This window comes from Marmota flaviventris, chromosome 10 (assembly GCF_047511675.1).
Source record: "Marmota flaviventris isolate mMarFla1 chromosome 10, mMarFla1.hap1, whole genome shotgun sequence".
Taxonomy (NCBI): Eukaryota; Metazoa; Chordata; class Mammalia; order Rodentia; family Sciuridae; genus Marmota; species Marmota flaviventris.
The window spans coordinates 16,545,972-16,573,408 of record NC_092507.1 but is presented as its reverse complement, the minus strand read 5'-3'; the positions used below and the strand labels follow the sequence as shown (position 1 = coordinate 16,573,408).

The window sequence follows — 27,437 nt, the reverse complement described above, 5'->3', positions numbered from 1 at the left end:
GGCCCTGACATCCTGGCCCCCAGAAAGTATCACACACACACAGACACATGTGCGCATGCACACACACACACACACACACATTCACAAATACCCAATTTCAAGTGCACGTGCATCTGGTCTGATACAATACACACAAGAGCACGGAAACACACCCAGCTGGCCCATCTCCTTGAGGGTGCGTGTGCACCTGTGCAGACCCGTACCATGTGGCCCAGAGAGTGTGCTCGCACGGTGGCACAAGGACACAGGTGGGCACCCTCATGCACGGATGGACGCACACATTTGTTTGACGCAGTGCACGCGCTGCCACCCAGGCTGGCTGATTGGCTTGTGCTCCCCCTGCACACCGATGTGTGAAGAAGGCACACAGCAAAGGGTAGTCATGACCGACGGCGGCTTCAGGGTGACCCGCGTGGGCAAGCACGTGTGCAAAGCCCACTCCTGAGAAGGAGGAACATGCTCACTGGCCCAGAGATGTTCCCCTGGGCAGATGCTGGAGTGGTCGGCGTGTGTGAGCACACGCAAGCCCATGGACACACCCCAGCAGCCCTGCACACGCACTTGCTTAAGAGGGACACTGGCGCTGACCCAGCACATGCGGTGCATCCCCCGGGGTCTCCAGGGAGCTCCCACAGATCGACAGCTCTGACAGCTGGGTATGGGGGAGGGCGGCCAGGGCGGGGGTTGCCAGGGATACAGACGTGGGGCTCCCAAAGCTACACAGTCCGCCCAGGAGCACAGAAAGGCCAGCGACCACTCTGGGGTCTCTACGTGTCGCTAATCAGATGGCGATGGCTGTAGAGAGGGAGGCTGGGAACTCAGTCGGGCTTCCCAGGAGCCAGTGTGACCCTGCCGGGTGCCAGGTGAGTTCTGCAGAGTCCCCAGGAAGAATCTCTTCTTCTAATAATAATGTGAGGCCTTAAGCCCAGAATTTGCTGAGGACACAGGGACAGAAATAGCTCTGTCTGGTGCCCAAGCCTGTGCCCAGGCCAAACCTCCTGTTCCATCCAACATAGTGAGTTCAGCAATAGCCCTTTATTTGCTGTGTGGCCTAGAGCAAGTCACTTGCTCTCTCTGAACCCCAGTATCTTCATATACAAAAGGGGATGGTGACCACTCTGAACATTTTGAGAGCAAGTTCCAGGCTATGGTCAGCGGGGTGCAGTTGGCTGACCATGAGCCTCATGCCGGGTGCTGTGCTAGACACATTCCTGCCATTATTTCCTGAGTCCTCATGCCTTGCCTGTAACAGACATTTGTTTATTATGCCCATTTTATAGATGAGGCGATCAAGGATTTGGGAGGTGGATCGCCAGCCCAGGGCCACCCAGGTGGATCCGATATTTGAACTAAGAGGCTGGTTCTTTGCTAAGCCGTCCTGCCCCCAGGAGCCTGGAGGTGGGGCAGGCAACATGGACACTTATCCTTAGATGGTCACAGCTGCCCTGGTGGCCTCTTGAGGGGCCACAAGGACCAGGTAGGATGGAATCAGATGGAGCCACTGAGGTCCAGGGGAGGGAGGCCAGGGGGCAACGCTCTGCCAGGCCTCAGGCAAGGTGGGTGGAGAGACCAAATTCGGACCAAGTTACCTGACTCTGTGGGCTGTGCCTGGGCTGCTCCATGTGAGCACCTTGGCCGGCTAAAGCCATGTCATTGCCCAAGCACAAATCAGGCACCTACTGCGTGCCCAGGCTTGCCTGTAACTGAGGGGTCGTCCATCCCCACGTGCCTCCCTCCCTGTGACATGCGCACACGGCCCTGCTCTCTAACAACACTGCCGGGTCTCCCTGGGCTGCCCCGGAGCAGAAACCTGCCCCCACCCTTCTCCTGTCTTCTGAGCTCCCTCCATACCTCAGAGCCTCCCCCAAACCCTGGGAAGCTGGGGCCACTGCCCCCCTTTATCAGCAGGGAAACCGAGGCTCAGGAAAACCTGGCCAGGTAGGTCTCAAGGGTGATCGGGGGGGGGGGGGGGAGAAGGAAGCCCCTGTCCCCAGCTCTGTCTGCGCAGCTCCTGATGGGAGAAAGGGACGGATTCTGGTCTCGGGCCACCTGCAGGCCACCGTCAGGCCAGGGGAGGAGGACGGCAAGGGCTGAAACCACATTTACTAATGACAAAGTCCGCACTAAAGACACTTCCTGACGCCTCTGGTCCAAGAGGATCTGAGATCTTAGGGGACCCCTGAGAATGGAGGATAGGGAGCTTCCTCGCAGACCTAGGAACACGGTCCTAGCACAGACAGGTGGGCAGTCCATGCCAGGGCCTGGGGAGACCTGGCCTCTGCCAGGGCCCTCGCTAGCAGGGCCACTCCTCAGGGTTGGCGGTTTCAGTCTGAGGTTTCCTCATCGAGAACCTTCCGCGAGTCAGCAGCTACAGCAGGGACCAGGGAGGCGGCAACGTCGGACCCGTGGAGCCCCGTGCCCGCCGGGGAGACGGGCGGCGGAGGAACGGGCAGCAGACACACTGGTGTGTGGGCTGGCGATGGGTGATACAGAGAAACGGGGGACGGACGCCCACCTGCATAAGATAAGGCGACCACAGGGGAACCTCAGACAGAGACAGAGAGAGAGAGATTCTGGGCAGAAGGGCCAGGGGTCGGTGTGCGGAGAGGGCGGGAGGGGTGGGAGATGGAAGGAGAGAGGCCCCCGGAGGGACCGGCATGGACGGCTGACCTTGGCTTTGGTGGTGTGGGTTGGGGACTCTCTGTTCTGGGGAGCCCTGGGTCTGCGGGGGAAGCCCAGAGGCAGGGGTGGGGTGGGGGCAGGAGAGGGCACCCGGCAACCTGGGGAAGGGGGTCTGCCCTTCAGATTGGCCCAGAGAAGGCCTCGGGGCCTGCGGGACTGATGGGGCCACCCAGGGAGAGGGAGAGGGACGGGGACGTGGTGCAGAGGTGGGAGATGGGCAGGAACAAGCCTTGAGGCCCCCCGAGAGGCGGGAAGGGCCCAGAGTGAGGTCCCAGAGTGTGGCTGCTTTCGGGGACGCGCCCCTGGACTGGCCACGTGGAAGGTCACCGGTGGCATTGACCGAGCCGTTTCGTGGAGTGGGATGAAATGCCGGATGAAGGTGGGTTGGCTCAGCAGAGGCCGGGGGCGGGCTCAGCAGCCAGGGGGCCCCCAGGGCAGAGCCCCCCAGTGGCCTCATCCGGGTCCCAGCTCTGACCCCTCCCAGCCCAGGAGGCCCGGTGCCCAGGGAGGCTCCATGTAGCCTACTGGCTCCTCCCAGACCCTCTGCTATCAGGATGGAGCCAGAGGAGGGCAGGGGGCGGAGAGGAGGGCCCTGGGCCCTCTGCAGTCACCTCCCTGGGCTCACTGCCATCGGCTGGGGCCGTCCCTCAGCCCCTTCCTTAGGGGGGCGGTGGGAAGACAGGACAAGGGGTGCAAGTGAGAGGGGGCGGTGGCGTCGCCCTGTTGGCTGGATGGACAGGCATGTGACCGCGGCCAGAAGACAATTCCCTGCGACACCACCTCCCTCGCTGGCTCCGTGGAGAGCCCAGGAAGCCCGAGAGGAGCAAAGGGCCTGTGGCAGCAGCCAGAGCGGGGGTCCCAAGGCCAGGCCACCCCTCAGGGGCCTGTTCACAAGCTGCCCAGCCTTACTGCTGTCCTCCCCCAGGACCTCCTGGGGCCCCAGGGGAGCCGCCAGCCTGACGTCTTAGAGACAGCAAGTGGCTCCAGAGAGCCCAGGCCCAGGAGGCTGCAGCACGGGGCTCCGGTCCCAGCTCTGTCCCCTGAATGTTCAGTGACCCCGGAACGTCCTGTCTCTCTGGACTTAGTTTTCCTGTGTCAAAAATGTCCCCTCCCTCTCAGGTGGGTGACATTCAGGTCACTGTATCTCCTGAGGGGAGACCAAGGGCCACACGGGGCGTGAGGAATGAGTGCTGCACATGCGCAGGACGTCACAGTCACCAATGGCACTTCTGCCCCAAGCTGCAGGGGGTGGGGGAAGCGGACCCCTTGGTGTTGGGTGAAGGTCTCCTCAGGACGCCCCAGTTCTCACCCAGCCCCAGACCACGGGTGAACAACCTGGCGAGGCCCCCTCCCTGCCGCCAAGCCTTGCTGGGGTCGAGTTGGCTTCAGGGGGGGGTGTGAGCTCTGCCACCGAGGAATTAGCACTGTACTCTCCCCTCCTTTCCAGGGCAGAGGTCTCCGTGCAAGCCTTCTGCGGGCTGTGTGACCTTGGCCAACTCTCTTTCCCTCTCTGAGCCTTGGTTCCTCTTGGGAGGCCAGAGTTCACACCTGGGGGTGGGAGGACCGGCAGGGGCAGCAGGGAGGGGGCTGAAGACAAAGGGCCCGGGGAGGGGGTGCCCCACAGGGTGGGGCAGAGGCCAGAGCAGGCCAGTGGGACCTCGGCCAGCTGCTGCAGCGCCATGAAAATCTCTTAACCACACAGAATTGTTAACGGCTCCCAAATCCTGTTGTACCACAGGCTTAGGAGGCTTAAACTGTTAAATGCATAAACTTCCTCAATAAACCGGCCTCTCCTGTGAGATCCAGAGGCCCAGCCAGATGAAAAGGCAGCGGGGGAGGGAGGGGCGCTTCCCCAGCTGTTTATGGCCCCACGGGCGCCTCTGCAGGCCGTGTGCATCAAACCTGTCTCCCTGGTGTCATCGGGGTCAGGAGAGACAGTCTGGGGCCAAGAGAGGACGGCACAGGGGCTCCAAGGTTAGGTGGCCCAGGTTCACGTCCTACCCCTTCCTAGCCATTCACCTCGGGCAGCTTATGGAACCTCTCTGAACCTCAGTTTCCTTTTCTGTTTAATGGGCATGACCTCTACCAGCCCCACTGGATGGCCAAGGGTCAGTTGGACACCACTTGTGAAGCAGAAATCAGAAGTGGGAGGCACAGGAGCACAGACCTGCCTCTGCCACCTGAGAGGGACGTGACACAGCTTCAGGAGGTGGTGGGCAGGAAGCACTGGGTGGGACAGATGGGGAGATTTGCTTTCTGGGTCGAGGTTAGTCAGGTGGGGGACCCTCAGGGCTTCCCCACCCTGGGCCTGTCCTGGGGTCACGCTGCGCCCTGCCCCCCATCTCTGAACAGGAAAGCAGCTCACCCCTCAAGGCCCAGCCGGAGAAGCCCCCTGGGTGGCCCCTGTTGGGCGAGCCCCTCCCACAGTCCTAAACACAGGTCCCCTAGCTGTCACATTCTTTGCAGCCCACCACGTGGGGCTCCTCCATAACCTAGAGGTGGGCAGGAAAGGGTGTACTGTCCCCATTTCTCAAATAAGGCCACCGAGGCTTTTCCCAGCACACCCTGCTGCTCACTCTTAGGTTCTTCAAGATGGCAGCTCCGTGCCAGGTGATGGGATGCCGACCTCAGCACATTCTGGCATCGGTCTGCTTGGTTAGTAAGTCACCCCAGCCTTGAGTCGGAGAAAGCCAGGTTCAAATCCTGGCTCTGCAACTTAGCGCTGAGTGGCCTTGGGCAACTTGCTGACCCTCTCTGGACTTGAGTCTCATCATACAAGGGAAATAGTAAGATCAATGGCAGGTTCCATAAGACCAGGGCAGCAGGGCACTTAGTGGGGTGCTGGACCCCAGGTGGTCCTGTCGTGGGCCTTGCCAGGCCTCTTGGCCCCTCGGCCTTTGAGAGCAGAGGCCCTGAAGTCCTGGGGGCCCCTTCCTTCCTCTCTTTGCCAAGAGCCCCCTGCTCTGCTCCCCGGGGGGGTGGGGGTGGGCAGCAACCTGTCTGGAGAACAAAAAGAAAAAAGTGGCCATTTCCGATGGCCTTTTGCTGGCCTACTTTCCACCTGTTCTTCTCCTCCCATCCCCCAAATCGCTGGGAAATGGCTCCTCCTCCAGGAAGCCTGCCCAGCTCTCTCCCCTCTCCCTGCTAAGCACGCACCCCAAGGCCGCAGCCATGACGGGAGGCCTCTGGGCCTCTGCACCTCCCCCTCCTCACCTGGCCAGCTCCTGGTGCCCCATTAAGGCAGCCTCCCCTGCCTGTCCTGCCCTCCTCAGCCTGACACCTGTCCCTGCACCTTTGCTGTCCACAGGCCACTGTCAACCCTCCAGACTGGATGTCCTCGAGGGCAGGGGCCAGACGGACCTCTCCCAGGACCCCGACCCCTGGCACGTTCCTGGCTCACACAAGGCCTCGGCAGGGCCTGGCTTCTGGTTCTCCACGAGGACACCTCGACCCCTTCAAGGAGCAAAACTCCGGAAGCTGGCATTTGGTGGCCGTCGGCTAGGTGGACGGATGGACAGATGGACCGGAGGATGGACCGGAGGATGGATGAGGAGGGGAGGGGAGGGTGTGGAACTGTCCCAGGTCTTAAGAGCAGAGATGTGAGCAGCTCGAGGCACTGGCCGGTCTCCCTCCAGCCCTTCCCCAGGGGCTGGCCTGTGTGGTCTCGCCCCTGCCCCTGCCCCTGCCCCGGGGGTCCAGAGGGCCGTCCACCCCGCCCCCTCCTCCAGCTGCTGTCCCCACCCTGCACTCAAGGGAAACAGTAGAACTTTCTGGCGGGGGTTCGGCCTCCCCTCCCACCCGCGTTCCAACCTCACGCCCTTCCCCAGCAGCGGCCCTGCCAGGAGGCCTCCCTCCTCCTCACCCCGCCGCCTGCACCCCACCCCGCGGCCCCCCGATACATCTGGGCGCCTGGGCCGGGCTCTGGGGGAAGGGCTGGGCCTGGAAGCAGCGTGGGAGGGAGGCCACCCTCGGGTGGCCCAGGATCCCACTCCAGGGCCCAGAGAGGAGCCGGGCCCTCCCCCCCAGGATCCTGGGAGTGAAACAGAAGACAAGGCGGGGGCCTAAGAGGCGGCGCTGGGGGGCGCGTGGGACGGCTGTCGGGGTGGCCACCGCGGGACGGCCCTCCTGCCTGTGGGTAACTTGGCAGTGGGTGTCCAGAGCACCGCAGCAAGTCTGTGCCGCTGACCTCGCGATCCCACGCCTGGAAACGTATCCTGAGCGACTGGGCCAGGAGCCGGAGCCGATGGTGGACTGGCCATCCCTGGGCCAGGCTTCACTCCACTGTGCAATTCTGGGAGCCAGCAAGGCCCTGCTGTGGCCCTGAGGAGGCCCGACAGACACCCGCAGGGCGTGAGGTGAAGAGCGCTCGTGGCGGGGCCGTGGCGTGGTGGCCGAGCCTCCGTGGCATGGGCACGGCCAGGGCCTCCCTCCGAGCACCCGCTCCCCCTGACTTGCAGCAGGAGCGCATTGTTTTTCTTTAAAAGAAAAAATCCGCACGTGTGACTCCTGTCACCTGGGGCGGGCTCCAAGCCGCTCGTGACCGTGGTCCTCCCTGGGTGACGCGATGTGGGAAGTTTGGATTTTCTCTCTCTTTTTTTTTTTGTTTATCAGCAATTTCTGAAGTTTCTACAAATAGCTCCCATGGCTTTCACAACAAAGAAAAGTTATTTTTTCCTCAAAATAAAAAGCTCATCAGGGAAAAAAAAAAAAGAACAACACACAGGAGCCGCCCGGGCGCTGGGCCTCCTCTGGCTCCCCCCAATGTCCCAGTTCGGCCCCTGCTCCCAGGCCCTCCCCAGTCCCGCCCCGAAGAGGGGAAGCCGAGGTCGGAGGAGGTCGGCTGTGTCCCAGGTCACTGGGCCAGCGAGAGGCGGGGCTGGGGTTTGAAACCAGGTCTCTAGAGCCAAGGTCAGGCTGGGCTGGGCTGGGAGCAGGGCCAGCAGCGGGCAGGGCTGGGGGGGCTGCTGACCGCCTGCAGCTGTGGCCTGGGAAGTCCTGGCCGCAGCCTCGAGCAGCAGTGCCCCCGCCCTGGCCCAGGCCCCCCCCAGCTAAATGTCAAACCCCACTGAGCCTGAGCCCGTCTGCCAGGGGTGCCGCAGCCCCTGTGCTCACCTGGGCCTGTCCTCAGAGCCACTGCAGTTGTGGCGGGGGCACGGGGGTGAAGGAGGGCAGGGCCCCCAGAGGTGGCTGGGGGGGCTCCCGCTGGGCAGGGGAAGCAGGGCTGCCAGGAAACAGGGACGGAGCGACAGACAGCCCGGGGACAGGCAGCGGCCCTTCCTGATCCAGCCAGTAGTGACCCCAGAAAGTCAGGAACAGGCGGTGGGTGGGGGCTGCAGCGGGGGAACTCCAGGGACCCCCCCCCAAACACCTGCTGGCGGGAGGCCCCGGGGTGTGATCCCAAGGAGGCTGGGGACTGTCACAGGGGAAGCGGAGGGGACTGAGGTCTTTCGAAGGGAGTCCTGGTGTCCTCACCTGGCAGGTGTAACGGCCAGCGCAGGCCCAGATGCCCCGGTCGATACAATGGGACCAGACGCAGGAAGAGGGGACAGTCATACAGGGAAGGGACAAAGCACGGGCCTCCGTCAGAGTGCCCGGCACCGTCACAGGGCAGGGCCTCATTCCCCAACAACCTGCCCCTCCGCCCCCCAACTCCACTCAGTGTTCCCAGCTTTCGTGCCAGCCCCCCACCCCCACGCCTGAGACCCCCAGGCAAGGACACCTTCTTCCTCATCCTCTCAAAGTGCTCTGGCAGGACCATGCCCAGCCCTGTCCCCCCTGTCTGAGTGCCCAGCTCACCCAGGAGCCCCTGACCCTGAGTCTCGGGTTTCTCAGGGACCCTCTGCTGGGGACGGTCCTCCTGGGTCCCACAGAGCAGCCCCACCAGCTCGAAGCCCACCTTTCTTTCCTACAGCAGGTCCTCCTGTCACACAGGGTCTCCATGCACTCACGACCGGCTGGGACTGGTTTATTGATTGTTCATTAACATTTCCCCTTGGAGTCCCCCATCCAGACTAAGAACTCCAGGGGTCAGCGAGCGTGTCTATTTTGGTCATTTCTGTTGTCCCAGCATGTGTCTGCTACACAGTAGGTCCTCAACACACATTGGTCAGAGGGCTAAATGGCAAACAGTAGGTACTTAATACATGCTTGTTGAATGGCTGGCTTCTCTCACTGTGCTCTGCACACAGTGGGCACCACAGACAGTGGGTGGGAGTGAACCAGCTTAGCTTTGTAAACTCACTGTGCTGGGAAGTAGGACCCTTTGTTAGCCACTGCTGCCTGCCCCCGGGGTGGTGGCCACTTGCTATGGGGCCTCCCTGACTCATCTCCCCAGGACTCCGTCCAGTCTTATGTTCTGTACTAATAAATGAGCAAGCAATGGAACTTTTCTGATCAGATGATGTCGGGATATTAAATGGATCTTTCTGGAGTACACCCTCCAGATTCTGACCCCCTACCCTCAGGGTGGATGCTCCCTGGGGCGGGGTGGGGCTGGGCCTGGGGTCGTCCCCTGGGCCTTGAGCCCCGGCTTGGTCTGGCCAAGATCTGTCATCTCCGAGCCCATCTGAGCTCAAGGTCCTGGTTCAGAATCATGGGGGCTGCTCGGTTGCAAAAGCCCAAGCCCGGGTGCCTGGGAGCCCTGTGACCAGTCCTGGGGAAGAGGTCCGAGCCAGACCCGGGAACCCGCGACTCTGCCAACTTTCCAAATGATGCCAGTCCACAGTAAGAGCAGAGGATCCCGGAGCAGGGGCGTGAGAATGTACTGGGCGGCCCTCCGACGAGGGCTGTTGCTGCCCCTCCTCCCGATCCTGACCGCCAGGCCAGCGTCTGCGGATGTGGGCTGGAGCAGCCCTACATCTGGGTGGCTGCCCACAGGCCACATCAGCAGCTGGATCACACCCTGACTGGCCCCCACGCATGCCCAGCAGCTGGGCCTTAGGTGAGCTGGTGAGTCCAGGGGAATAAGGAGCAGAAGGGAGCCAGGGCTGGGCCCAGCCTGCCCGGCCTCCTCCAGAACCCTCCCCACTGGCCAGGAGGGCACCTCTAAGGTGGCCCTGTGACCGACCTTTGGGAGCAGGGGAGCAGACCCTTCCCATGAAGCCTGCAAATGACACCACAGTCCCCAGTCAACAGAGAGGTACAGTCCAAGCCCCCCCGGATGGCTGATCCGGGAAACGGTGAGACGGATGCTGGGTTGGTTTGCTCAGCCGAGTCCTGGGGTGATTACTTCAACAGCAGTCGAGGACGCGCCCGCCGCCCCGTCTGAGCCCTGCTCCGGACACAGCTCTTTCTATATCTCCAGCTTTTGGCTCTGGCTGTACCCAAGCAGGCCCCCTCTCGGGCCAAGCTGCTTCACATCTTCAGACGCATTCATGCCGCTCCGCCCTCCAGAAGTCCTGGGCCACCTACCAACAGAGCTCCCCCCAGACGGCGCCAATGGCACCTCTGCTGTGCAGCCTTCTGTCACTTTCTGTGCCCATTGCAGCCTAAACGGTTCCTATTAAAACAAGTCTAATGCCTCAAACCGTGTCCATTTACAGGTCCGTGTCCCCCGGGGACTGAGCGCTCCAGGGGACGGCCGCAGCTGGGTTCTTCTCTGCATTACCTGATGCGCAGGACAAGGTCCAACACAGAGCAGGCCCGTGAAGGTTTCATGACTGAATAAACCAACACTGACTGGTTTCTGGTGTGCACCTCCCACCCTGTTATCTCCCAAGGTTTGTTCTTTCCAAGGATATAAAGCCAAATCCATGGATCTGCTCAGTGGAAAAGCGTGGCCTAGCCCGCCAACGGGAGGCCACGCCCCTCCACCTCCGCGACCTATGACCGCCATGTCGAGCTGATGACAGACGTCACCAACCCTTGGCACCAACTGATCACCACCTGTGCTGCTGCTACTCACCGTGTTTCCTTAACTAGGAGCCTGGTTAAGAGGGCTCGCTTTGGAGCACTCCCTGGTGAGAATCCCAGATCCCCCACTGACCCTCTGCGTGACCCCTCTGAGGTTTCTTCAGAGAACAGAGAACCTTCCAGCGCGTCATACAAAGTGGTCACAAGGCCCAGTTCACAGTGAGAGTGGAAATTGGGAGTGATCACAGGGCCCGCTTTGGCCACTGGGATGAGCAGAGAAGTGAGGCTCGGCCACTCCAGGTGGCAGCCTCCGAGTCAGATGTAATGTGTTACACGGGCCCTCCTTTGGTACTAATGATGGTGACATTCCTCACAGTGGCTTCAGAGGGAGGAGTCTCAAGCTGACCCATGATGCATGTGCAGCATCATGAGTGCAACTGAGTGAGAAACACACTTTCTGTTTTGTCGCGTCACCTTCGCCCGGCCTATACTGACTGATAGAGCAAAAGCTCAATAGCCGACCCCTCCTTAACCTCTACATGGCATCTAGCATGACATTCATTTTCTTAAACGAGAAACTGTGTCACTTTTGCAGTGAAGAAAAAGAAACACCATTGACCACCATAAATCATCACATAGTAATAAAGACGAAAGGCCCCCATCTTCCCACCAGCCCACGTCGCAGGGCATCCTCCTGTGATCTGCGCCTGGACCGTGGTTCTGGAAGTGCTGTCTGGGCAAAGCCGGGGGTTTGGAAACCCACCATAGAGAGCCCGAGGCTCAGCTCCAGGCCTTTGCCCTGGCCAGCCTGGGCCCCGACTGACCAACTCCAACTCCCTGCCTCGCAGGGCCCCCCTGCCGCGGCTCTTACCTCGGCAGACGGTGCCGTTCTCCACGGCCTCGAAGCCCGCTTTGCACATGCAGCGGCCGATGGGCACCAGCCACTCGCCGTCCCCGTTGCAGTAGAGCTTGATGGGCACGTCCACCTCCTCCGCGTTGGCAATGCAGCTGCCCCGGGCAGCCACCAGCGACGTGCTCTCGGCCCCTGACAGGGTCTCCTGGAAGATGGCGCCGTTCTGGATGACGCGGGGGCACTTGCGGTAGAAGACGCGCACAGCAATGAGGGACATGCAGCCGCCGTAGTCCTGGAAGGCCAGGTAGAAGCCATTGCGGGACACAGGCCCGAAGCTGCGCACCTCGGTGTTGATCTTCATGACCCGGCCACCCAGGTCCACCTGGGAGAAGCTCTCATCGGCGGCAATGGTATCCACCTTCACCCAGGGATTCTCCATCCAGTTGGGGAAGGTCTTGGTGGCTGAGTCAAAGTCAGCCTCGTAGTAGTAGAGGTTGAAGGTCTCCTTGCAGGAGCCGGGCACGCTGGGGATGCTGCTGCAGTCGCGCACGGAGAACTTCATCTCCACGTGGATGCGGTGGGCGCCGCGGCGCCGGATGAACTTGGTCCGCAGCCAGTTGTTCTGGCTCGACTCAAAGACGTTGCACACCTGGTACGTCCGGATGGTGTTCATGTTCTCGTCGTAGCCGCTCACCTCTTCCCACTGCCGGGGAGATGCCAGTCAGGAGGGGGAAGGAGGCTCAGCCCCTGCGAACACCCATGTGGGGACCCAGACTCTGCCTTTGGGCTCCTCCGGTCTGAGATGGAGGAAATTCCCAATCAGAGCCCGGGCTCTAAGGAACCCCCGGCTGGTCAGAGCCACACACAGTTCAGCGGGAAGGGCGTGCGGCGTGGCACTCCCCCAGGTGACATGGGTGGTGTGGCTCACTATCTGATAAGGAAGACCTGAACCCTGATCTCAGGAAGTGGCCACTTGGAAGGGAAAATTGGGAGGTCCCTGTCCTTCGGGGTCCCTGCGAGAGCAAGCTTCCTGCTGGGAGCTTCCAGTGTGATGGGGAGGCGGACCTTCTGCCCTCTGGGAGCTCCCTGCCTGACCAGGGAGATAAGTCCTTGCCTCTGGGGACTCCTAGTCTGATGGGAAAGACGGCCCCCCTGGCTGCCTCGGGGACCCGGAAGTCAGAGTCCTTCCTAGGAGAGCAGCCCCCCTCTGGGCTCTCGGCTGCTAGGTCTCCGGGGAGCTCAGGCGGCTCTCAGGTGCCTTTCGGGGCTCTCCCGCCCTCCCTGCCTGGGACCCCGCCTGAGCGACACAGGGCTGGTCTCTGGGACCCAGGGTGGGTCATCTCCATGCACTCTCAGGCTGAGCTGGACCGCGGCTGAGCCTCCTTGGTTTTGTTTGGACTTGGGTACGGGAGGCAGTCGGCCCAGGGCCTCAGGCTTAGCTGTCACTGGGCCACACCCCGGCCTGAGCACCTTTCCTTGACCTCTCTGCCGCAGACTGTCCCCTGGTGCCTGGGTGTGAGTTCATCTACTCTCCCTTGGGCTTTTGGGGACATGGGGGCAGGGCCTCTGCAGCGGGTGGGAGCTCACTAGGGGCAGCCGCCTCTGCTCTCTTCTCCTGTGCCCTTGGCTTCACCTGGGACCCTACGGCAGAGTCCTCCCAGCTTCCTGGCCAGGCCCAGCACCTGTGTCCTCACGGTCTTATTTCTTGGCCATGATTTGCACATGTACGGGGCCAGCAACCTCACTTGACCCAGGTCACATAGACCAGATATGCTAGCTTAGGCTGCCCGGGACACAGCCTGCTGGCCTGATGCAGGCCCTGGGCAATCCCTTCCTCTCCCTGGGCCTCGATTTCCCCAACTGCCAAATGTGACTGTGGGAATGGCAGGTGACAGGGACGTCACCCTCCAGTGGGTATTCTTTGTCTTTTTGCTGCACAGATTCTCTGGCCAAGTCCTTGCAGGGTAGAGTGAAGGCTGTGGCCTGGGGAGAGCAAGACATGCGGGCCTAGGGAGGCTTGCTGGCCTGGCCTCTACTCCGATGGCGACCCTGGCGCTCCCTACATTGCATTTAATTTTTTTTTTTTTTTTGGTGGCACCATGTGACAAAGTCAGCCCCTTGTTACAACTGCTGCTCTTCTTCAGAACTTAATTAGAGCACTTAATTAGAGCACTCTGCCTTTCTCCCCTCTCTCTAATTAACATGCGGAGGCCCTGCAGCCCAAACACCCCAAATAATTGCGTCCGGGGGCCCTGCAGCCCAGCCTGGCCTCATTACTGGCAGGGTGGGGCCGCTGGGCCCAGCGGCCTTCGCAGATGGAAAATTGGTGACAAGAAAGAGCCACAGAAAGAGGCCTGACCCTGGGGCCCTGCCTATTGAGAGCGCAGGCCTGGGGGTAGAGGGGGGACAGTTCCCTGGGGCCGCAGCTGAGTCCCTGGAGGGTGGGGGGAGGGCAGGGCTGGGCTGTGGCGTCCAGGGTCCTCCCCCAGAAACCAGGGGAGGGGAAATGAATATTAAAATGGATGAGATGACAATGACGACAGTGATAATTAGTACAGCCACTCTCTCTCTTGGGGACCAACCTAGGCCAAGCTCTGTGTTAGACACTTTGCAGGAAAATCTCACAACAGCATCATTAGGACCACTTCATAGATGAGGAAACCAAAGCTCAGACCTGGCAGGTGGCATTGGGACAGCGTCTTGGGAGTGTCTGACCCCATAGCTTCTCCCTCTGCGCAGGTGTTGCCCTCGGGAACCTCACGGCATAGGCACAGTCTCCACCCAAGGAAATACGATGCCCAGACCCAGAGAGTCCTGGTGTGATGGGGACCCAGGAAGGGGCCAGAGAGAGACAAGTCACAGCCCTGGATACAAACCTGAGCCCTGGGGTGCAGCTCAGCGTGGAGTGTGTGCTCAGCAAGCGCAGGCCCTGGGTTCCATCCCCAGCACCAAATAAAACAAACCTGAGCCCCTGCACTTGTTAGCCGCAGGGTCCTGGGCAGGTGGCTCTGAGCTTCAGCTAAAAGGGACTGGAGGTGACGTGTGCACAGGTGCCCCACACCTCGCGACACAGAGCGTCCTTGGGCAGTGAGAGCTCACTTTTCTCATCTGAAATGGGGGTTGTGTGAGTATCTACTTCTCAGCCTCGCCTGGAGGATTCCGTGGGATAAAGGCTGAACGCATCCAGCCGGTTGTCATGGTAACGGGCGCTCCATCAATGGTAGGGGATTGGGAGGGTGGGACATGAGCAGCCTGGCTCTGGGCCCTGAAGAGGGGAGAGGGGCTGAAATGTGAAGGGGCACTCAGGTCCTGCAACCGAGCCCGAGACAGCATGGGGGAACCCAGTAGGGTTGGGGGACCACGGACTCACCCCTGATGGGGGATGCACCATCCAGCCCAGCTCTGCCGTCGCCGTAGTGGAGTCCATCAGCGTTTCTGTGGGGAGAGCAAGGAGTCATGGCCCCGCCCCGCCCACCAGCAAAGTCACTCACTCTATGGGGGGGTCTGAGACTCCTCCCCTCGGGGTCCTTCCTACAGAGCCCCGCCCACTTCCACTGCCCCAGTCAGCGGACAGCCCTCCCTTGGGACCCACCTCCTCCCCCGTGGCCCCACCTCCTCCCACACCTGGCCAATCATCCCCTCTAGGGTTCCGCGCCTCTAGGCGCAACTTAATGGTCAGCCTCCTCCCCATCCCCGCGGCCCATCTTCTCTAACGAGGTCTGTCCTTCCCTCATTTCGGTTGACCCGGGCAGGCAAGAGTCAGGACGGGGTCTCCTGGATGGGTTCCAGGGAATCCATCACCGAAGCCTTTCACTTTGACGCCAGATTTGGGTATCTGTGCACTTTTCGGCTTGCATCTTCAAATTCTCAAAAATGCACTGGCCCCTCCTGCTGCCCCTCCTCACACTCTGGCCCACACACCCTCATAGGGACGCCCGCTGCTGCTCCAGGACCTGGGATGCTACCTCCTCAGGCCTCGGGAACCCAGGGCCTCGTGTGCTAGGCAGCGCTCTGCCCCTGAGCTCACCCGCAGCCCTCAGAACACTTTGTGAATCGAATCGAACGGATTTAAATCGACCCCTTTCAAGCATTGACTCAACAACTAGATCCCAAAAGCCCTTGTGCCAGGCACCGTGCCGGGCACCCCCCAGAGGGAAACCAGCTAAAGGCCAACCCTACGAAGGAGGGGTTCACAGCCTGGTAGTGGCGATGAGGCCTGAATGAAAAGGCTCCCAGACAGTAAGCAGAGAGACTGAGAAGGTCACAGTGGGACCTTCCATGTCACCCAGCTCACTGACCATAGCTAGGAGGCACACACTCTGCCGCGCTCCAGTGCCAGGCACGATCCTGCCCTCTGTGGCCACACAGCGCTGCTCACCACGGTGCCCCAGGAGATGAACCCTGACCATCTGAGAGGCTAGCCCTGTCCAGCCCTGGGCAGCTGAGGCACAGGGTGGGAGGGACTTCCCAAAGATCACACAGGAGTTGGTGGCAGGGTGGGAAGTGACGTCCTGCCTGCACCCTGTACATTTCTAGGCACCTAAGACAATGAGTCCGATGGTCTGGAGGCACTGGGGGCTGGAGTTTCGGGCACGGTGTCCAGGTTCAGGTCACTGAGAAGGTCTCAGTGGGAGGTCACGAGGGTGTGAACTTTGTCACCGATGGGAACCGAGGATGGGGAGGGAGGAGGCATCAGGCTAGAGGTGACCCCAGTCAGACCCCTAAGCTGACAAGACAGGATGTAGAGGCGTCCCCAGGACCACCTGTGGTTCTGTTTGTGGCCACTGTATCCCTTTGCACGGGGGGCCACCGTGGGGAGGGGTTGGCGGGGCGGGAGGTGCCAGGGACGGTGGAGCCGGTGCCAAGGGCATCTTTTTGATGGCAAATTGGAGGGAAGTTCTATTATGCAGCTTTGGAGCCGAAAAAAAGGGTTTCTTTTCACACTCCAAATGCTACAGATTTTTCTTCCTGGAGAGAACAAGGGCTGAACTTTTAACCTGTTTTCTCTCATCGGCCTCAGCCAGAGCCTCAGCCAGAGACGCGCCAAGCCGGGCTCTTGGCCTGGGCCCGAGGAACAGCTGCTGGGAGCCGCGCGGAGCAAGGAGAGGAGACTCCGCCTGGGACAGAAAGGGGCCATGGGGGGGTGGAGGCGAGCCCCCGAGCAGGTGGCCCACACCCCTTGGCGGGATTCCTGGGCTGACCCAGAGCAGGAGTGCTGGAAGTTTCCGTGGCCCAGAGAAGGAGGGCTGGGAACTGACGGCCTCATTCTGGGTGGCAACTCAGGCCCAGGGGGAGCAAATGACCGGCCAGAGACACCCACTAAAAGTCACGCCCAAACCTGGGCTCCCCAGAATCCCTGGGGAGGGACACGGGAGACGCTCAGAGGGACAGACCCCTGGGTCACCAGCAGGAAGGGCCTGGGAGGGCCTGTGAAGTTTGTGGAACTAGAACCTGGCTCTGTGTCCCCACCCCTGGGCTGGGGCAGTGTCCCCTTGGCCCCGCACACTTCAGTCTTGATGGCTCCCTCTGTCTGCGCCAAAGGCAGGGAGGCCGGGCTCATGGACCGGGCCTGGAGGTCAGGGGCAGCTGACGTCTGCGCCGTCTCCCGCTTCCTTGCCTTGGCACCTTGGGGCCTCCTCAGCCTCAGCGTCCCTGCCTGCAAAATGGCGGACACGCGTGCCCAGCGCCGGTGTGCAGGCTGATCACAGGCAGAGAGCGGCAGCTCGGAGCCCACACAGCTCCGTCCTCACTCCGTGGGTTGTTATTTTTAGGTGGGGCGCAGTGCTTTCTGGTCCACCCAGTGTCTGCCCACATGCCACTTCCTTTGGGCTCATTAAGTGGGCCCTGAAATCGAAGGCAGGTCCCAGAGCCCCTGGCTCAGCCTGCCTGGCCTCCCGTCCCCAGGCCATGGCCAACATCTGACAAACATCAGCCTCCGCACGGCGGCCACAGGCTGTGAGGAGGGGCCGTCCCGGCCTCTGAGCTGCTCGCCGGAGACGCCCCAAGTTTCTTCTTTGTTCTCCTCAAACCAGGCTCAAGCCAAACTCCATCCCATGGGGAATCTGGAGTTGATCTCGCCCAGGAACCTAGGTGGGTTCAGGAAGCCGAGCCGCCCCGGTCCCCAGCATTTCCTCCTCCCATAACACCCAGACATCTCCCTCCAGTTCCAAAAATCTGCAGAGGGAGGGACCTCACAGCCACTGACACCCCATTAAGAGCCAGAAACTCGCCAACATCTGCACAGCAAAGCTGAGAGCTGCTTGCTACGGTCCCATTTCACAGATGGACAAACAGTCCTGCCAAAGCTGAGGAACTGCCCAAGGGCACCACCCATTCCGTCTGCAAGCCGCCCTCCAGGTGCATGCGCTGTGTGGGGCCTCTGGCCCCAACCCCGCGGGTGCTGTTCCTCTGACCCCCTCCCCTCCACGCCTTCTTTGCCTGCCCTGACGCTCCTCATCTGTGAAGTGCCAACTCAGGTCACTTCCACCTGGAAGTCCTCTGGGATCCACCCCAGCCCAAAGCCCTGCAGCCACTGGTGCTTCAGGGGGTCCTCAAAACTGCAGGTGTCCTGGGTGGCAACTGTCCACAGCTACTATTCTCTTCCAATGGTGTCTGTGACCCTGAAGGGCAGGTGCTGGGGTCCCCGAGCAGCTCAGGGCTTGGCACATAGTAGGTCCCTGCTCCTATCCATGGGGCTTGGACTCCCAGCCTCTAGCCTCCCGTGGACGACAGGACCAGGGTCCACTTACTATTTTTCTTCCAATTATTTTTTCCTCTTTCTTTTTAAGTACATTTTAAAAAGGAAAAAAGTAATCGTCCATGGTAAATGGAAAGCCAGTGTCACTAGCCAAAGAAAGAAGGGAAGTAAAACCAGGACTGTTACAACGAAACTCGCCCAGAGACGACACGGCATCTCCTCGCGGCCCGGGCTCGGGGGTGGCCGGGTTCATCGAGCTGCCTCTGAAGTGGTGGAGATGTCCCCATCCCCATCCCCACCGTGACAGTGACAATCCCTCATGCAGGGAAGCCACTGTTAACTGTACTCAGATAAATAATCACCCCTGGGACGTGACAAAGACCACCGTGGGGACGCGCAGGGTGTACCTGGGGTTGTGGAAACCGAGCAGAGGGAAGGAGGAGCGCCCGGGGCCCAGAGGGCTTTCTGGAGGAGGGGACGCCCCTGGCTCCTCCCTGCCGGCCACTAGCCCTAACCCGGCCCACCCTGCCAGCAGCTCTTTCCCTTGCCCCTGCGCCCGCCCCCCCGCCAGTCCTACTGACATCCAGCTCCCAGGTCCTAGCTGCTCTAAGTCCCTCTTACGAACACCACCCAATGCCCAGCAGGGGACGGTGAGGCACCCAGACGTCAGCATCCGGCAGAAGCCGGGCCGGGCCTCCGTTCCTCAGGGAGAACCCAGGCTGTGGGCCACGCGCACGGTCTTGGCCCTGGCCCCGCTGTGCGGCACCCCCTCTCCTTCCTGGAGACCGCACAGAAGAAAGTAATCAGGAGGCCCTGACTGCCCGGCTGGGGAGGCCCCGGCCCTCCGGCTACGTGTGAATGAGCAGTGTGCATTTCAGAAATATTTGAGCTAAAAGGGGAGACACACTGAAGTCGTTAGCGCTAGGCCGACGAGGTGGCTGCGTGGGGGCCCCCTGCTCTCCGTCTGGGGCAGATGGCTGCCCCCGGCTCCTTAGCCTGCCCCAGTCGGCTCTGTCTGACGCCCTCTCGAGCCATCATGTGCCAGGGCCACAGACACTATTTGTCTGGGCTAATAAATATGTGATCGTGGGGAGGGGGTGAGAAGGGGACTTTCACGAGGCACCTAGGTGTGGCAAGCCTTGGCCACGACACTCTCAATGCTACTCCGGGCCCAGGTGAGCCTGCGGTCTGTGCTGTTAAGAACCCCATTTTACAGATGAGGAAACTGAGGTCAGAGAGTGAAGGCGACCCTCACAAGGGCAGAGGGCAGAGCCAGGCGGTGAACCTCCCTCTGCCTCCTCCCACCTGAGTGAGTTTTTAGTCGCTGCAGCCACGGACTGAAACATAGACCAGACAAAACCAGGACGTGGGGCCTCTGGGTGCATGTGTGTTCTCTCCTCCGGGAGGCTGTGAGGGCGGGAGGTCCCGGGCAGACGGCCTGGGCCCTGTCCCTGGCTCTGGCACTTTCTGGTGGGTAAGCAAGCCGGTGTCATCTGCTAAACGGGTCCTTGTGAGAACTAAGTGACATCCTGTGGGTGAGCACTGCAGACCTGCTGTCTCCGGGGCCTCATTCTGGGTGACGTTGTGCTGCCTGCTCACCACCGTGTCCTCAGCCCTGGGCCTGGCGCACAGTAGGCGCCTCGGCCCTGCACATGGAGCTGGGTGATGTTCCCGAGGCCCGCGTCTGGTCATATCGCCACTGATCCTAACACCCAAGTCTGCAGGACAGAGTCCTGGCTCCCAGTGTCCAAGGCCCCTGCCAACTGGACCAGCACTAACCTCCTGGCCCCTCTCTTCCACGCCCCGAGGGTCCACCCATCCTGATTTGCCTTCTGCTTGCAGAAGGCACTGTACTTCCTGAGCCTTAGGGACGTGACACTTCCAGAATGTTCTCCCTGGAATGCGCGGCCCTTCCTGCTTCTCTTCCAAAATGGAGCTCAGAGCCTCCTCCCTTCTCCCTGGTGGCTGTCCTTGACTTCTCCCCATCTGGCAAAGTCACGGTCATCCAGTGGACACCTACTCCACCCAGGGTGCGCCAGGCACAAGATGCAGACGGATACCAGGGTCCCTGCCTCCAGGAGCTCCCAGACGGTGCCCGGCGCATGAACTCACGACAGGGAGAGGGGGCGAGATGGCTGGTCCAGGTGGGGTGCCAGGGCACAGAGCTCTGACCAGGGAAGTCGGAGAGGCATCCCAGAGAGGGGAAGGGCAGGCCACACAGAGGGCACCACAGGGTCAAAGGCATAGGGGGGAGGGCACCTGGGTCACAGCAAAACCAATGACCAGCCCTCAGTGGGGGGCTCTGGGCAAAGTGTCCCAGGCTGTGGGACCAAAGCCCTTGGTGGGAAGCTGTGGTGGCCCAGGATCAGCAAGAACGTGGACAGCCTCAAACATGGGGCTGAGGGGCTGGCATCTTGCTCGATAGGCAGTGGGGAGCTATGGAGGATTCCAGGGGAGGGTAGTGACATGGTGTGTCCTAAGAACCTTTGAGACACAGAGAAAATGACGTTCAAGGTGGGGGCCAGCTGGGGCAGGAGGGTTGGACACTGAAAATACATGGACACTCAGCAGCTCACTCAGGGGTCTTTTCCTGCAGACAGGACAGCAGCCCACGACCCAGATAGCAAACAGCCAGGCATGTGGCCCAAGTGGCAGAGGCTGTGCAGGGCCTGCTGGGGAGGCCTGCCCTGTCTGGGGGCTGAGCTGCCTGGAACCCAGGCCTGGCGGTCAGATGCCAGCCACAGCCTGGAGCCTAACCCAGACTCTCTGCGACGGGCCCAGAGCATGATTTTCATGGTCCAAATCAGAAATTCCAAGAAAAGGCAACAGTCGGCCTCCAGGAGGTGAAGTTCAAGGTCACGGAGCAGCTTGGGGAAAAGTCCCTTCCTCTCTGAGCCTCAACTTCCGTATCTGTAAGATGGGGGTGCAAACCCTGCTCTGGTAGCTCACGGCATGGCTTTGAGGACTCAGGGAGGCACTGGGGGAACTTGACGTGCAAAGGCCCCAGGGAGTGGCTAGCCCTGGCAGAAGCCACCCATGGGGAGGTCCTCCATCAGTGTCATCCCCTCGACGCCCCACAGCAAACTTAGGGGGAAACTGAGGCAGGTTCCCACAAGGCCCTGGGGCCAGTAAGGAGCAAGGCCACATTTGACCCTTTTTTTTTTGGCTGATCCCAGAACCCACCAGCTGCACTGGCTCAAGAAAGGGATGGGAACCCCTGCTCTCACCCCTGACCGCCCTGGGTGTCAGGTTCTGAGCTAGAAGCTCTGCCCACCCTGCAAGACTGAACCGGTGAGGAGACTCGCCCAGAGAGGCTTGCAGATCTGCCCAATGCCACACAGCCCTAAAAAGCAGAGCTGGGATTTGAACCCAGGCCAGCTGGACCGGGTTTCCCGAGGCCTGTCCTCTGAACACGTGATGGGAGTCTGAGAGGGCCTGGGGCTCCCTGGCCCACCACAAGGCGGGTCTGGGGCTGGCAAAGCCCGAGGAGCCAGGGAGGGCCAGGTCCTGGAAGGCCGCGGACGTTCTAGTGAAATCCACCCTCAGGCAGCAGCTGTCGGGCCCTGGGGCTGGAGGAGCGGAGACCCTGCTAATGTAAAATCCTGCTGCCCAGGACTCTCAGAGCAACGTCCCTCCTGTCCTCCTGCAGGCCCTACGCGCTTTCTCACGCCTGGGCGGGGGCGACCCTGTGACGCCGGCTCCTCCGCTCTGTCCCCTGCCTGCTGCCGGCCGCTGCTCTGGGCATCCGCCAGTGCCGGCCGCTGGCGGAAACCCAATCCTTGGGCCGGCCGGGCGCTGGCTAACAGCGGGCAGCATTGTGCAGCAGGGGCCTCGAGAGCTTGGATTCGCTGCTTGGGGACCCACTTAACCTCTGCGAAGGACAGGATGATGGATGGGGGTCTGAGACGGGGTTGCTGGGGGGGTGGGTGGGCGGTAAATGAACACCAGGGCCTGCTGGGGAGGGGAAGGAAGGCAGGCGGGGGCGGAAGGGCCCTGGACACATGAAGAGCTCCTTCAGCTCTCACAGCCACCCCGGGGACGCCTTCGCCCTTCTCACTGTATTCTTATGGAAGCTGAAGCTCAGAGGGGTTGGGCAACTTGACCAGGGTCACACAGCAAGTCAGAAATCGAACCCAAGCCTACGGCCCTCCAGTCTCCCCCGCACACCAGGTGGCCTCTGGCGGCCAGCACTCGCCCGCTGGTTTCAATTTTTAAGTCTCCTTTACTTAAATGAACGCACACGCCCTTCCTATCTAACAGGAGGTGACTGATCACGGCAGCTGGCATTACTGAGACCTACTGTGTGTGGGTATGACACTGAGTCCTGTTGCTTTATCCTGCCTGCTGAGGGAGGACTGGCTGTTGTGGTCTTTTTATGGAGAAAAGAAAGTTCAGACTTTACGTAGCAAGACACGGCAGAGCCGGGCCCCGGTGTTTATGGGGTGCGTTGCTACATACTCCACGCTCCCCTCGGCCACCAGGCTGCGGGCACCCAAGGTGCTGTTCCCGCTCCCTGAGATGTTCCTCACCCTTCTGACCTGCCTGGGACACTCACACCCGACCTTCAAGACCCATCTCAAATGTCACCTCCTCGGAGAAGCCCTCCCCGGTGACCTGGGAAGCGGGGTTCCTGTGGCCACGGTGGGGCTCAGTCATCGCCTTGGTTACCTGCCTGCAGTGTCTTCGACTCGGAGGCCCCTCCAGGGGACTGGGCGACGGGTCAGGCTGCTGTTGAAACCACCTCATTGATGACCACCCAGCAGACCTGAAGGCCAAGGCCACTCCTCCCACCTCCACGAGTCTAGGCATCTGGACTTTTGCTCCAGGCAACGTGGTCACTGTATCAAGATGACGTGGGCATGATAGCTGTCCCTGGGTGTCCAAGGGGGCTGGGTTCCAGGACCCCACAGATCCAAGTCCCTTACAGAATGCGACACAGGATTTGCATAAAACCTTTGAAATTCTCCTGTGTACTTTAGACCCCGCCTGGATTCCATGTAACAGCCAACCCCACGTAAACGCTATATAAATATTATCATGCTGCATTGTTCAGGGAACACTGACGAGAAAAAACAGGCCCGGGCATGTTCAGCTCGGATGTAATTTTTAAAAATTATTTTTGATCCCTGGTTGGCCGAATCCACGGAGGTGAGACCTGTGGAGACGGAGGGCTGGCTATAATTCAAAGCGCTTACTTTATGCCAACCGCTGTGCCGAGCTGTCACATACATTACTTCTTTTGATGCTCACATCTCCTATGAGATAAGTTATTATGGTCCCGGTTTGCCCATCCACCCACCCCACTTACACACTCACCATCTGTCTATCATTCCTCTCAGCCAATCACCTCCACCCCTTCTCCTTCCCGCCCACCCATTTGCTCAGCATCCCACTTCAGTATCTATCTATATATCATCTGCACACCTTCTGGCCCAACCTCTCTGCCTTCCTTCCTCCCTGTGGATGAGGGGAAATAAAGCTTCAGAGAGGTTAAGCACCCTGCCCCAGATCACACAGCCAGGAAGCGCAACACTAGGAGGTGAACCAGGTACTTTTAACCACTCTGCTCTGTGGCCTCTTCACGGTCTCACTTAATTTCTAAATGTCCTATTTCATGTGGGTTTAATCATATAAGTCATCTCAAATCCTTTTGGATGTGAGTGGAGTGTAAATTACAAATCAATAAGACACAGGCCACGGTAAGTCCAAGCCGGGGCTGTCAGGTCGGAGTCAATTAGCGAGCCTGCCGCAGGACCTGCTGGGACTGGGTCTATTTGCCTAATTGGCACTGGTTTCCCCAGCGAAGGACAATTAACTCAAATCCCAGAACCCAGACCACCCTCTGCTTCTGGGCAAGGTGACAGGCATTTAGCCACGCGGAGGTTTTCTGTTCACTCACTCACCCGTTGACCCCCACACCCACCCACCCATCCATCTTCCCAACCATCTTGTCCTCGTGATCATCCGTAAATTATCATGACATTCTCTCGCCCGCCCACCCGATTGCCCACCCATACACACATCTATTCACATATCGGTCGTCTACACATCTTCCCACTCATCCACTCATGCACAACAAGGCACCACCTATTCTCATATCCATCCATTCATCGAACCAAGCAACCAACCAATCCAAGCAACCATTTACAAAATCATTCTGCCATCTTGCCATCCTCCCATCATCCACCTACTCCTCTCAAACCTTTTACCCACCTATCATGCCTAGCACCCCACTTAGGTATCCACCTATCCACCCATCTTTTATCCATCCATCCATCTATCACCATCCATCCATCTACCTACCTGACCCCTACCCATCCATCCATCCACCTACCTACCCATCCATCCATCTATCCACCCACCCATCCACCCACCCATCCATCCACCTATCCATCCATCCACCCATCCATCCTCCATCCACTCACCCATCCGCCCATCCATCCATCCATCACCACCTATCATCAACCCATCCATCCTCCATCTACTCACCCATTCATCCGTCTACCTATTCCCTATCCATCGATCCATCCACCTACCTGCCCACCCATCCATCTATCCATCCATCCACCCATCAGCCCATCCATCCATCCATCATCACCCATCCAACTATCACCATCCATCCATCACCATCCATCCACCCATCCATCCATCCACCCATCCATCCTCCATCTACCACCCATCCATCTACCCATCTGCCCATCCATCCATCCATCACCACCCATCCATCAGCCCATCCATCAACCCATCCATCCTCCATCTACCCACTCATTCATCCATCTACCTATTCCCTACTCATCGATCCATCCACCTACCTGCCCATCCATCCACCCACCCATCCATCCTCCCATCAGCCCATCCATCCATCCATCATCACCCATCCATCCATCACCATCCACCCATCCATCCACCATCAGCCCATCCATCCACCCACATCCACCCACCCACCCATCCATTCAGCCACTGAGCCAACCTCCCTCTCCCTCCTTCCACTCACTCCCCTGCCCATTCGCTGACAACCTCCATTCGTGTCTCTTACAGCTCTATCTCTCTGCTTTCCACGTCTCTCATCCAGCCAGATTACATTTGTTGCACACCTACTATGTGCCAAGCCATGCCAATTCCTAGAGAATCACCATAGACACTGTCACTCAGGATGCTGGCGGCTGCTCTGGAGCAGAGTCAAACCCTTTGTGGCTCCCCCCCTGCAAGTCCAAGGGCTTTCCAGGCGCCGCAGCCCACACTTGGAGTCGGCCTCTTGCTCAGCCTGGTGCCCTGGGTCCTGTCCTGCGGCCTCTGAAGCTGGCTTCCCTGCCTCCAGGTGGCCAGGTTCACGGGGCCCCACTGGGCCAGCAGACCTATTTCCCAGATCACATTAGGTCCGGACATGGCCGAGGCCCACCCCTGCCCACAGAGGGGTCAGCAAGTAAGAACTGGAACCCAGGTTCAGCCCCCTCCCTGATCACTCCATAGAGGACCCAGACACATCCAGATAGAGCCCACCGCAGAGGAGGGACCTAGCCTGCCCGGCACCAGAGGAGTGACACCTGGCCTGAACCCCACATACCGTGCAGGAGACAGCCAGGCCAAAGGAAGGAGAGAGGGGAGAACCGGGACAGAGGACGGGTGCCCGGGGCCGAGGGGTCGGCTGTACAAGGGCTGGAGGGACGGTGAGCCAGGCCCCTTCCGGAAGTGAGGAGGAAGAGCTCCAGACTCCAGAATCCTGACGCCTGTTGAAGAGCTGAGGGTCCATCCCGAGGGCCGAGGGGATCTTTCGAGGTGGGTGGCCTGACCTGGCTGTCCACACGTTCTCTTGTGTAACATATTCATTTTACAGAAGAGGAAATTGCAACCAAGGGATCAGAGAGGTACAGAAAGCTACCCTAAGCCACACAGCTGCTCAAAGCAGAGCAGAGGCTCCACGCCACGTCTGAGGGCTCTAAATCTCCCTTTTTCTGGGAGCGGCTGCTACCTCAGAGGAGTCCTTTCTAGATGCCTGAATAGCTCCCTCCAAGCCTGGTTGGCCTCAGAGATGCAGTGACAGACACCCTGGGGCGCCATCCCTGCTCGGGGTGACTTCCAAGCTCTCTGGCCAACCACACTGGCCTCTCAGGCAGTGAAGCAGGACGGCCCGCCCCGCCGGGGTCTTCTCTCGCAGGCTGTTTCTTAGCACAGGAAACTCCCCGTCCCCCTCACAAGAGGCTCCGGGTCCCCATCAGTTACTGTTCCTTGTCTATCAGCCGGGCACCCGAGAGGCCCTGCTGGCACAGAAGGTCTAATGGCAGCAGGAAGGGCCTGAAATGAAGGAGGCCCTGGGCGGAGAGGGCACAGGGACGGGCACCCCTTGCCAGCCAGGAAGTGAGGGCAAACCTCTGCCCCAGGATCTCCTTGGCCATGGCCGCCCGTGACCAGCACCTGCTCCCCGCCCGGCACTGTGCCAGGCAGGTGACATCCAGGATTGCACTGAGTTCACCTGAGTCTCCCTAAACCCTTCAAAGGACAGGACTGTCCCCATTTTACAGATAAACAAACTGAGGTTCGGTGAGGAGGAGTTAGTTGTAAATGCCTGCAAGCGGTAGCAGGTTGGCGAGGAAGGCTGTCTTCATTCTGGGCTGGGTGGCGGAACCTCTTTCACCATCCCAAGGGAACTTTGGGGTACCTGGTGGCTCAGGTAAGGGATAAAGCAGATGGTGAAGGTGGGAAGTGGAAGCTGCCAGGCCTGAACGTGGCAGCAGAAGCAGGCAGCAGGTACGGTCTGATCTAGTGGCAGGAGGCTGTTGCCAGGCCTCCAGGGTGGGCAGGGATGAGGTCTCCAGGTAGCCAGCCTGTGCTCTTCCCACCCCCCGGTAGCAGCTTTGCCGTCTGCAGACCGTCAGGAGGAGGCCTGGGAGGTGCCTGGACAGCGGCCACCTGCCCTGGCCTTTCTAGCCGCTGGGGGAGGAGCTCCGCAGCGCAGGCTTCTCACCTGACTAGAGCCTCATTCTGTGAGGCCAGGCAAGTCCTCCAGGGGAGGCCAGGCCATCGGGAGAGGCCCCTCTGCCATCACTGCCTGTGATGGTCCAGGCTCCAGGCCAGTGCTGCCCTGGGACTGACCGGTCTCAAAGGGGCAGGGGCTGGTGGCCTCGCAGCTCTGAGGGGGCCACCAGGACCAGTGTGCTAGGCAAGGCCCTCCGCGCCCCGAGGCCAGTCTGCTCACCCGGAGCCACCCCTGCCTGGAAGGACAGGCCGTCGGGAGGCCAGCGTGAGGGGCCGCCGGAGGAAGGGGAAGCTCCTTGCACCTGCCCCACCCAGAGTGTCCACCGTGTCCAGCTGGGAACTCCTGCCCACCTTTAAGGACAGTGAAGGCACCTCCCCAGG

General features: G+C 60.3%; 1 protein-coding gene across 1 annotated transcript in view; it reads right to left on the bottom strand.

The window, feature by feature from the left end:
• Ephb2 (EPH receptor B2) overlaps window positions 1-14,816 on the bottom strand; it is a 97,267-nt gene extending 82,451 nt beyond the window's left edge. The window contains exons 1-2 of the mRNA XM_071618698.1: window positions 14,757-14,816; window positions 11,405-12,089 (exon numbers count right to left, since the gene is read on the bottom strand). Coding sequence (XP_071474799.1) covers window positions 11,405-12,089; window positions 14,757-14,813 — 742 coding nt within the window. The 5' untranslated portion in view covers window positions 14,814-14,816. The remainder of the gene's footprint in view (window positions 1-11,404; window positions 12,090-14,756) is intronic.
• Window positions 14,817-27,437: the final 12,621 nt, after the last annotated feature.